At 42.8% G+C, this 12,035-nt stretch overlaps 1 protein-coding gene across 2 annotated transcripts in view; it reads right to left on the bottom strand.

The window, feature by feature from the left end:
• hdac8 (histone deacetylase 8) overlaps positions 1-12,035 on the bottom strand; it is a 54,047-nt gene that overhangs the window by 9,674 nt on the left and 32,338 nt on the right. The window contains exon 11 of one of the 2 annotated variants that reach the window (XM_084923622.1): positions 6,318-7,419. The exons of the other annotated variant lie outside the window; for it this stretch is intronic. Within the exon in view, the coding sequence (XP_084779748.1) occupies positions 7,397-7,419 (23 nt within the window). The 3' untranslated portion in view covers positions 6,318-7,396. Of the gene's footprint in view, positions 1-6,317; positions 7,420-12,035 lie in introns of those variants that run through there. 2 annotated transcript variants of the gene reach the window in all.

The following is a 12,035-nucleotide window of genomic DNA, read 5'->3' as shown; positions in this document are numbered from 1 at the left end:
TCACTGGAGATGTCTTCATGTCATTGATGATTGGGTGGCTGCAGGTTGGAGCAGCAGAAACACTTGAGTTTGAGAGTTTGAGGCTCATAAATGGGGTTTTATTTAAGAGCTTTTAAAGTGGAGGGACATGTGTGAGATTCCCAGTATGAGCCCGCTGAAACCAGTCATAAAAATCATGGCGTTTGTTGTTTTATTGCCTTGAGGGATGAAATTTTGATATATCAAGTTATCTTTGGTTTACTACTTTTTAAATATTTAACAGTTCTTCCAGCTTCTATCTTCATCCATTCCAATTAGAAATCAATCAAATTCATGCATCCTTTACACCCGGACCACTCTGCTGAACATCAGGCATCAGCACTGACTGATTGATTCAAAAGTTTGTCTCCAAGCAGAGTTTGAATTTAACACCAAAAATCAGGTTTTCTTCTCCGACGAACTACTTCAGCTTCCCTTATTCACAGAGGGACAAACAAAGGCTGTTTTGGCAAAAGAAAAGCCTCTCTCCCTCCTCCAACGTCAGCTAAAAAGAAAAGAGAAAGCCGGGCCTGTCACCACAACAGTCTGCTGGGAGGGAGGACGTCATTACACGCCAACAACGCGCGATGACGGCGGCGGTCAAGTGCCACGCGCTCGGCCTCTCTTCCGTTAAGCAGATAAAAGGTGGCATCTGTCTTTATTGTGCGAGTAAATCCCCTCCGCCATTGACCGCAGACACTTCACATGTTGATGAGGAGGAGGACGTATAGATAGGAGGCCCCCCGTCCGCTTTGTTCACCTCCCTCTTTGGGGAGACGTTATGCAAATCCAACAAACCGTTTGTGATTTCCATCTTAGCTGGCAAATAATTGAGGTGCTTTGGTTAGATGGGGTTATTTTTCTACTCCAGGGTTTTTGGATCTTACCTAAAAGCTGATAAAAACTTTTTTCTCATCAGGAAGATAAAATCTGAAATGTTTTGGAGACCTTCCAAAGGTCAACAAGGCTCTGTAGAACTTATGCAAATATTTAATGCAACTGACGAGCCTCTTACTCAACAAGCGAAAGAAAGAAACAAAGGAGGAAGAGGAAGGCTGAGCCTTTGTCTTATCATAACTAATCAGCAGCCGGGGGTGAAATGATACTCTATTCAAAGCACTGAGGAGGGGCCCGCCTGCTGATTTGCATGAAATTCATTGGGAGAGTTTTAAAGGTGTGTTCACTGCAGGCTATAACAGGAAGCAATCCCATAAATCAATCACCAAGGTTTACTCAGCATTACACAGTGTACACAGAGGGAATAAAAACACTTTTTGAGGTTTAATAGAAACTCCGATTGAGCGTAACTAAATACAAAAACCTGAGTCCACTTATTCCACTTCCATGTTGGAAAAAAATACATCTGCATGGGTCTGGAGGAAGACGAGTTTCATCCAAGAGCAAATTACAGATGAATCCTGGAAATAAAGCCTTTGTTTTTGCCATAATGCAGAGGATAAGTTTTCCTTCACAGATGCACGTTGCATCACATGGATACGGGATTTTAAAATGACGGGGAATCTCCATCATTTAGTGCCAAGTCGGTTTAGATTCCATGCTGCATGCGGGCAAAAGTTACGTAACGTTTCCTGTTCAGTGACTCTGGCCTGCTTGCTTCCATAAAACTCTTCGATACTGATATTTAATGTCTCCTGGTTTGACCACTTACATTGGAGGAAGAAGGTTCATCGGCCCAATTAACTGTGTCGCCATACTGTGACTTGGACTTTGTTCCCAGCTGGGGTCTTTCTGTATTGAGTTCAGATGTTCTACTCCCACAGTCCAAAGGCATGCATGTTAGGTGGGTGTGGGTGTGTTGTCAGACGCATAAGCCAAACTCCGCACCAGGAACTTGGTTGATGATTAAGAGACTAAAGGGTTAGGTTAGGGTGGTTGTGGCTCAGGAGGTCAAACAAGTCATCTATTAATTGGATGGTTGGTGGTTTGATCCCTTGCTGCTCGCCAAAGTATCCTTGGGAAAGATACTGAACGCTGAGTTGCTCTCTGATGTGTTCATCAGAGTATGAATATTAGATAGAAGGCACACAGACAAGGGAAAAAGTGCTTGAATGAATAGGTGAGTTTTTCCTGGGAATGCATACCCTTATTGCCATGCTGCCATGAGTTTTTTAGACAGCAGCCGGAGTGTTTAGTTATCAGCTAATACTGGCAGTGCACCAACACACATATCTGCTAATTAGTGCAAAGCAACATACTACAAAAATATTCATATTTTACTCAACACTCAGATAATCTATTAAAATGCTCCATCAGGCCATCACGTGGCCACTAGAGAAACTGCAGTTTTTGGCAGCTCCAACATGGCTTCATTCACCAAACCCAAAAGCGGCAGGTTAGACGATGTATTCAATATCCCCGTGTTGGTGTTGTTCCTGCATCCTCATCATAATGTCGGTCCATGATCAACATTTCAAATGATCAATTACGTTGCTGTGATGTCATAGCTTTGGAATGTGGATGGAAAACACCCAACATTGTCATGATGATGCAGGGAAGCCAACATGAGGATATCCAATCGTGGTGCTTAGACAGTCCCAACTATTTTATCCAATGACTGGTCACATGTTTTAATATGTGAATGGGGAAAGCTCATTTTGTGAAGGGTGGTGACTCTTTGTAAGAACAAGGGCTTTGCTGATCAGCCCCAAAGAGCCAATCACCAGAGGAAAAATCAAACATATACAACATATGAGAAAAATCCTAAAATCCACCACACTGCACATCCAATGACCAATGACCTTGAGCACAGTCTGAGTGAAGACCCGGTATTTGCACCAGTTCGATTCAGTTCTAACCAACACTCGTGGAGGGGTAGCTGTTCTTGTGAGTTGTGGACAGAGGGACGAGGAACACTTTAGCATGAGTTTGTTGGTCCTTCGCCTGGATGAACCAAAAATGTTCCAATACAACTGTGGCATTAAACACACGTGACGCCTGTGTCTCCACATTGAACTCCAACTGGCCAACTTCACAGATATGTAGAGAAAATATCTGGCTCTCCAATCGTTCTGTTGGAATGTCTTTTGAGGTTTTTAGACGCAAAATTTGCATCTCGGGATAAAATGATCAGCTGTCATGCTCAGGATCCTATATTGTTTAGGATAAGAGGACACTGAGATAGGACATGTAGGTTAACTCTTAAACTCAACTTCCAAAAGCCTCATTTCTTACCTCCCTTCAACACACAATCCAATATTTTTAAAACCTTTCTTTTCCCATCACCTTGAAACCAGTTGCGGCAGATGGCTGCCCCTCCCTGAACCTGGTAATGCATGACGTTTCTTTTCCACTGTCACCAAGTGCTTGCTCATAGATGGTTACATGATTGTTGGGGGTCCTTTCTAATATTGCAGGATCTTTACAATATAAAGCAACAACAGTCACATGGGGTGACTGTTGTTGTGAATTGGTGCTATATATGGTAAATGGACTGGTTCTTATATAGCGCTTTTCTACTTTACCTGAGTATTATATAACTAACATTTACACACGTTCACACTTCGATGGATGCTTTGGAGAGCAACATGAGGTTAGTATTTTACCAGAAGATGAAGAAGGAGTATTTGGCATAAAGACTAGAGCAGTCAGGGAACCACCAACCTTTCAATAGCTGCTCTACAGCCACCCTCTAAATAAAATTGAATTGAGTTGAATTGAATTTTGGTACTTTACAAAAGCCTGGCTGTGCAGAATAAACAATAAAACCGAAAACATAAAATCAAGTGTTTGTTCAGAATGAGGACATGGGAAAGTTTGGGTTTCTAATACTCAGATTTAAAAACAACAAAACACTGGAGTCCAGGATGTTCATCACTTTAAAAGGTTTTTGGAGTTTTTCCATTTTTATTGGCTGCAAACCTCAACAATAAACAAGCAGAAGGTCCAGCTTTCTCCTAAAATAAGAACTCCAGAAGAAGTCCAGGAATTCTAGCGGTGCCACGAATCCTCCCGAGGGCCTCCGAGCTTTTCTAATTTGACTTCGTGGAGCAGAAAAAACACACAAGTCTCTCATGTCCCTCATGTTTACTGCCCCAGCCTGGTATCGCGTAAACCCCTCTCCCCTCTGCCTTTATGAGATAGAATTTCAATCGTCTCTGCTTTTCCGAACTCGTAAACGGTGTAATGAGTTTCATTTGCTTCGGCTACGTGGGGCTCAAACCGCCACGGTGACCGCAGCAGCGTTCATAAAGATCACAGGGAATCCTCTCACACACACTCGGTGCTCACTTCTGCTCAGCACATGCCAGCTCTGCCTGGTGACTCCTACATTTGGTGTGAATTTCTAGGCCATTAATTTAGGGAACATCACTTCTAAAGGAAACTGCCCCGACATTTGTGGTTCCTCTTTCAAACGCTCTCCATTAAAGCCTCTATTAACCAGCCCGCACTGCATAAATCACTGCTTAAAACGGCGCAGCGACACATGACAACAACATGCGCTCCCGGCTTTTATTTCTACAAACGTCTGCGGTGAGCATGGCCAGGAGAACAGGAGAACAGGGGAGGAAAAAACAAAACAAATTTGTTTCAATTCTTGACTTTTCAAAACAGCTATTGCTGATTCTTTAAAAGTAAATGAAGGAAAAATCAAAAACACTGCTTTAAATAAGAGCATTAAACACATTAAGTTAGAAAGTGGCTAATGAGGGATTTGAAGGCCCATGTGTTGATGTTGCCATTATTACACTAGTTTGACAAACTTTTTTTAAAATAAAGCTCCATTTGTGAGGCTTTTTTGGAGCTTTCAGTCACATCCTGCAGCAGGAAAACACAACATGCAGTTAACAAGCAAGTCGGTGGGCTGTGAGCAAGTATTTACATGTAAAAATATGATTTCTGTGGTTAAGAACCAGCTTGTCAAATGTAAGTTTAATGAGCTCCAGAATAAACTGGTGAAATTTGCCAACGTTATCCCAGAAGTTACTTCCTGTTTACCTTTGGTTACTCAACACTAGTTTAGCACCCCAGATGAGGATCGTAGGAGGGCTCCATTTAACTGATGTAAATAAACTCACTCTGGTCTAATCTTCCAAGCTTTTCATCAAGCTTGTGCCTCGGTTTCAGTAGGTGGATTTAAGGATTTTGGTCATCGTGTAGTTTGACGTGCAGTGGTTAAACTGTGCAGTATAACTCTGCCACATCACTAACAGCACGTTACACATGGAAACACTCAGACTTGTATTTTTGGAAGTGTTTTGGCATCTTAAAGAAGTCTATACATTTACTTTGTGAAGTATGTGTGTCTGGTAAAACTATGGCTGATTTAAAGGGAGGAGCAGGTAAGATCATTCATCATGTTTTTTTTTTGTTTGTTTTTTTAAAATACAGGAACTGTTATTGTGTAACTCTAGGCACAGTTATTGTACACGGTGGTTTTCATGTTTGTTTAGCAAAGACCAGCAAAGAAAACAGTCATTGCAGAATAAATCTATTGTGACTTTTAAGAGGGTGTGGGAGAGGATAAAAAAAACCTCACCAAGCACAGACTTGTCATCAACAGTCAGCTTGTAATGCATCAGGACACATTTTACACTACAAAAGACATGTGGACTCCTAAACGTCAGCGAGTGGGTCGAGTATTTGGATCACAGTTAGGTGTTAATCTCTGAAGCTTAAAAATGAAGCTGGATCCAAATTCTGCAGTTCCCCTAACGGCCACTAAAGGCTGGCTCCAAAAGGGAGGCAATCTCCACAGATGTCCATGTTAAAAAGGCCAGCTTTGCAGCAGAAATAAATATTTAAAGTCTAGTTCAAGTCTAGTTGTTTTAGGTCTCTTTATTCAATTGCTCTGGGCAGAAACAGTTTTCTTCTTCAGTGCAATCTCAGCGAGACCGCAGCAATATGATAGTGACCAAATAAAAGTGGTTTTTGGTACAGCAACCAGCTAGCAACCATTTGCCAACCAATTGGAGAAAACCAATTTTCCGTCATGTCGCAGGAGGAAGATCTCATATCACTTAATCCAGGTAAGACAGGTAGATGAAGGTATTTCAGGTGTTTTGTTAGTGGAACAAAAGGTACACATTTTAAACACAATTTTGATTTTAAAAGTGTTAAATCAACAGGAGGCTTGATTTAGGCTTTTGGGTCCTTTTTTTTCAGGTTGCCAACTGGTCTCCGATGATCACAATGATTCTTAGTGGTCATTTCCGCTTCTATTTAGTTCTGTCACTATACAAATACAGGCCATTTACCATCTGTCAACTTGTTTGTAACACATTTTTTGAACTTATTAGATGTGGCTGCCAGTATGAAACCATTTTCACAAAAGACGCCAATTCTTTAAAATGTTTAATATGAAAAAGACAGCAACAATAAAAACAGTTTAAAACGGGCGATGCTTGAATTTAAATGAACATTTGATCAACAGAAAGACAACAACAAACTTGACCGGAATCTCACTCTAAACCTTTGTTAGTCTGGGATGCATTTCAGTTGGTACCAGCATAACTACAAAGGATCATTCAATACAGTTTCCTCTTCAGTCCTACTGTGGAACCCAGTTTCTGAGTAGACCAAACCAGTTCAGGGTTTGCTGTGTCTATCTAAATTCTCCTTAAGGGTCATGTAATCTTTGTTGTTGCCTGTCCAAAGACTAACCCTTTTTAACTTTCTCTGCATATTTTCCATGTAAAATTCCAAACGCCGTCCAGATGTTTGACTTTGCCCAGGGCTCCAAACAATGTGGCTACAATGTGCAACCGGCTATTTTCCAGCTTTTTTTTCTCTCTCCAGACATCTCACATACTTTTCAGGCCTCTCGGACCGAGAACGAGGTTTTAACGGTGCTTTTGGGGAAACACGGCCGCTCGTCTGCTTTAACGCTTATCGGTCGTCGAGGGGTAGAAATCGCAGCAGGAGCGGGGTGACCGTGAAACCGTACTCCTGAAAAATCTGCTTTTTCCATTTGGTTTAATACGTCTGACCGATGCACTCCCCCCTCCTCTGGATACCAGAACGCTCAGCTGTAACCCAGCTTTAGATAACCGCACTGAACATAAACTCTCTCATTCACGCAAACACGTGAACAGTTTCCAAAAAACAAAGAATTAAAAACAGCGAACACTGGCACACCAACCACATCCATCCCTCCCCATCCCCAACCCTTATTAAAACTGTTTTCCCCTGGAAACACTCAGCTAATGTTTTCCAAAACTCCTTCTCTTTCCCCCTCCCTCGTTTGCTCCGTGCCTCGGGGCCGAAGGGGTCCGCTCCATATTGTCTTCATTAAAGTCGCAGAGTGTCGACCTGGTTTGGAAACATGGTGTGTGTTCTCCTGTGTGTGTGTGTGTGTGTGTGTGTGTGTGGGGGGGGGGGGGGGGGGGGGGGGGGGAATGGAGGTTGAGGCTCCTGAGTCCTAAACCACATTCTTTAAATTCCCTGTAAGAAGAAAAAAGAAAGAAAGCGAGAGAAAAATGAGACAACTACAAAGAAAAACACAAAAAAAAGGGGTGGGGGTCAACTTTATCAAATTAAGTAAGGCTAAACACACATATTAGACACCAAAGATGGAGGCAATCTGGAGGACAGACACACAAGCACACACTCGTGCCAATAAAAATGCTAAATAACATCTGGCTGAGGTAAATCCTGTCACTCCCATGGAAACAAAAGCAAAAAGGGGAATCGATATGGAAATGACAACGGTAAGCAACACTTGGAGCTCATTTGCATGAGGGCACAGATTGGTTTCACACGCAGACAAAGCAAGTGTTTTGACACAATGGCTGCATTATGAAGTCTAGTCGACGGTTTACTTTGCAAATAGTGCCGCCTTGTTTGTCCTTTGTCATGTTAAACGGCCCGTCGGAGGCAAAACAAACACGCTGCACGCGCACACACACACGCATACACACATGCATGCACACACGGTTTGCGGATGAGTAATTGCCCTGACGCACTGAGGGAGGATGTCCTGTTTGTTGGCCATTGTGGAGCTGTCACTGTGGGCCTGTCATGTTCTCTCCCTGCAGTGACAACAACAGTTTGGAAAAAATGAGCCGTTTGCAACATTTGGCGTGGACTTTTTTTATTTGTTTTTGGGGTTTTATTTTTTCCCCATCCCCGTCTGGATGCTGAGACTCCACTGGTGGTTTAAATAAACGCTACAATGTCAACAGATTAAAAAGTATCCCGCTTATGAGGCTTTTGGACGTGCTTACACCAACGGAGGCTGCGATGAAAATCAGCCTCCTGATTTACTCCGATGAGATCACCGATTCGAGAAAGAAAACACAAACACGGGGTCATCTGGCTTAAAAAAACACATTCCCAGAGCCACAATGTGGTCATCCAGCAGTTTCTAACATAACCCCACAATAACAGAGCGACTTGGTTACCGTGGCATTGCCAGTGTTTAAGCCTGATGTTTTTATTTCCTCTTTCTCAGCAATAAAAGGGGCCAATTATCCATTTCCTCATTTTGTATATGCTTATATTACATAAAACACATTTAATGACCAGTTGACTAAACATTTAAACATCCATTTTCACCTGTTGGCTCTAACACGTTGCGACGCCACCCGCCACTTAGTGGGGCTGCGTCCTCTCCGTTTTATTCTTCGCCTCGCTACTTTACGACACGCAGACATGAGTGATGGGGGCACAAATCTGTAGACAACGACTGGCCGTGAGAGTAATCCAACCCATCACTACTCAGCCACAGTGATGTGCAACCACATCCTTCACAGGCGTGTGGATGCAAAGGAGGAGGACTGTTGGTGCCAGCGGTGCTGATGCTGGCCAGACTCCACAAGGAAAAGCAACAATACTTTATTAACATATACTTAGCACAAAAAGCAAGGAAATTTGCATTTGGTGGATTATATTCTGGTTGTAGCAATCCTTTGTCACTTTAAATGGTACCACATTTGTAAGGAAAATGCATTTATGGGTTGAGCAGCAGAGTTGAGTACGCGCCCCTTTGTGGGATGTGAACCCCAAGCCACCCTCGATGTGTTCATCAGACTGAATGTTACATAGAAGCATGTAAGCTTAGATATGGATTGCTTTTCAGTTAAATTCAAAGACATTCAAAAAGCACGTTGGCCATCAGTCGGCTCACTTTGGTCATTGACGTGTTTTTTTCCTTCGCCCCTTTAATTCCTCTGTGAAAGAAACTGACAAAATCTGCACCCCCGCTAATGAAAAGCGTTATGCTACATTGCTCTGGATAGGGCTGGAACTGTATAATCCGATTAAATAAGAAAGTCTGATCTATTTGCTGGTGTAGAACTGTATTACACTTTAATAATGTGTGAGGTGTTCAGCTGATGCCTGTCCAATCCTGTTAATAACTACTGTGGCTAAATAATTCATTGCTGTGTGTGAACGAGGCTCTGCTTGCTGTGTGTGTGTGTGTCCTGGGGCCACACAGTTTGCATTATGGAGGCCGGACAGCACTAACCTCACTGGAGCACCTTAACCTCCTCCTCCTCCCGTCTCTGCCTTGGCGGCAATGGTATTGATTATTGGCGATCGTGGCGAGACTACAGGGCGGACAGAGCACGGAGCAGATCACACGCACCTAAATCTGATGAAGTCAGCACAGTTGGTCTAATTTTAGGTGTTTGTTGCCCTCACACAGGAAAGTGTCTCTGTCGCATGTTTTTATTTTAAGGAACTTTCCCTTTATCTAACCAAAGCCAGGCGGCATTTAAAGGAAATTACAGGTACAAAAGGAGGTGTGGCTACATGTGAGTCATGTTACTACTATCTCGACTTTAAAAAAAAGAAAAAAAAAAGACCCAGATTGAGAAGCTGCTGACTTATTTTATGGGAAATTGTTGCTCACAATGCAGTCTTTTTCCTCTCCTCCTGCTGTGACGAGGGGAAACTCAAAAATCATGATGTGTGCTAAAAACAGGAAAAGTCCATCAAAAAGAGGAACAGCAGGCACAAGTGGACTTTCAACAACAGGACATCTGTGGTTAGAAATATTGATTAGATTCAGACTGTAATTAATGTGCCCTCTTCCTTTATTCTGGCTCCGCTGTTTGGCTGGTTTAGACTTGATAAATAACTCATTCCTGTGCCTGTCCCTCTTTTCCAGATTTAGATATTTAAATCTGGTAAAGTTACCAGAGTCCACTGTGGGCTCTGATGTTTACTACATATCACAGTGTCCGTGGAAGTATCTATACTGTGCATGTTTGTGTGTATTTTACAGGCGTGTTCGTACAATCTCTCTTTCCCTCAACGCATGCATCTTATTTTGCGCCAACAGAGTGGAGAATTAACGACTGAACGACTAATCGTAATCAAAATGTAAAGGTGCTGCAATATTTCCCTGCAGAAGTGTGCAGATAAGGCACTGTTACACGGGGAGGCTGGCAGTTTACACACAACAAGCACTCTCTGGGGAAATCACACTACTGGCCTTGTAAACCCAGAACCGTGAATGCACAAACAGCCTGACAGCTGCCGCAGCCTTGGACACTCACCTCATAAAAATCACATTTTAATTAATAAAGCCTCCGAGTGCGTGACGGGAGGGAAGCCACAGGAAAAGCTGAGTAACATCTGAATGTTTTCAATTGTTGCTTCTACTGCAGCACATGTACGCACGCAAACTGACCGGGTTGCAAAGACGGTAAGAAACGCTGACATGTTTCTAGTGTCCGTAGCGGAAACATCTCACATTTTATTTTTTCATTTTTAGTTTTTGCAAGTTTTCATTAAGTGGCATGGAGATACTTTACTTTCATGACTGTCTGGGTCTGAAAAATGACACCAACGTCGTAGCGCCTTAAACCTGGACTCTATTTATTGGCCACAAGAGCCGGAGGAGGTGGATGAGGGAGAGGCAGGTCAGGCCATCTCTGCTTAGTCTGCTGCCCCCTCGACCCCAAGACTTTAAAAAATTAGGAGACATTTGTGGGATAGTTCTCACTGAACAGGACTCAGTGGAGCTAAAAGTGTAAAAATCATTATTTAGAACTGTTTATGGACAAAAAGCTCAAATAGTATTTTAGTTTTTGCTAAAAACCTGACCTAGCTTGACCCCTCGTGCTGATTTGGGGAATATGTGCTGGTATGAATTAGGTTGTGTTGCTACAAATCCTCTGATGTGACAACACCAGTAAGTGAAGGGTGACAATAGTACAAAGGTTTTCCAGACATGTGAAACATGTGAGACATGAAAAACTACAGGCAACCGTGGCAACCTGCTGGTAACCAAAGCAACTGCTAGGATGATTTTTGCTGCAACAACGTTTTTGTAATCGGTTTCACCCAATGAGAGCCGGAAACCTCCAGGAACCACTGTCAACATGTTGGGAAATACCTGTTTCACATCATGTTGAACTTTCAAGGTGGACAACTACTGAGATTGTACGCATGACATCATGTCAGAATAATAATAATAATTAAAAAAAAAAGATGGTTCTTCCTGTGCCGGCTACTCCAGCTTCCTCCCAGAGTCCAAAGACATTATTGTTAAACTAATTGGTGATTTTAAGCTGGGCGTAGGTGTGAATGGTTCTGTCTCTCTATATTAGTGCTAGAATAGACTGGCGAGCTATTTTAGGGTGCACCCACATCTGGGCCTATGACTGCTGGGATTCACCCCTCTATCCATCCATTCTCTTTGCTTGTCCTTATCAGAGTAGCAGGGGGGCTATCCCAGCTAACATAGGCCGAGAGGTGGGGTACATCCTGGACCGAGCTAACACAGAAAGACAGCCAACCATTCATACCTATGGGCAATTTACAGTGACCAGTTAACCTAACTGTAGGAGGAACCCGGAGTACCCAGAGAGAACAAGCACAAACACGGGGAGAACATGCAAACGCCACACAGATGGTGAAGTCAGACTCGGGACCTTCCTGCTGTGAGGCAACAGTGCTAACAACCACCAGCTGGGATATCATGCTGAAAACAGCATCCTTACTTGTAAAAACATTCATAATGTGAAGGAGAAATTTTGCAGATGAGACACACTGTCTTATTTTTCATGAAATGAGCCATATGTACGCCTCGCATCTCTGTAAATACC

Source organism: Perissodus microlepis, chromosome 3, assembly GCF_051167445.1.
Source record: "Perissodus microlepis isolate ML-2025 ecotype Zambia chromosome 3, ASM5116744v1, whole genome shotgun sequence".
Lineage (NCBI taxonomy): Eukaryota > Metazoa > Chordata > Actinopteri > Cichliformes > Cichlidae > Perissodus > Perissodus microlepis.
Note: the sequence above shows the minus strand (reverse complement) of the source record. Positions and strands in the feature narration are given on the sequence as shown.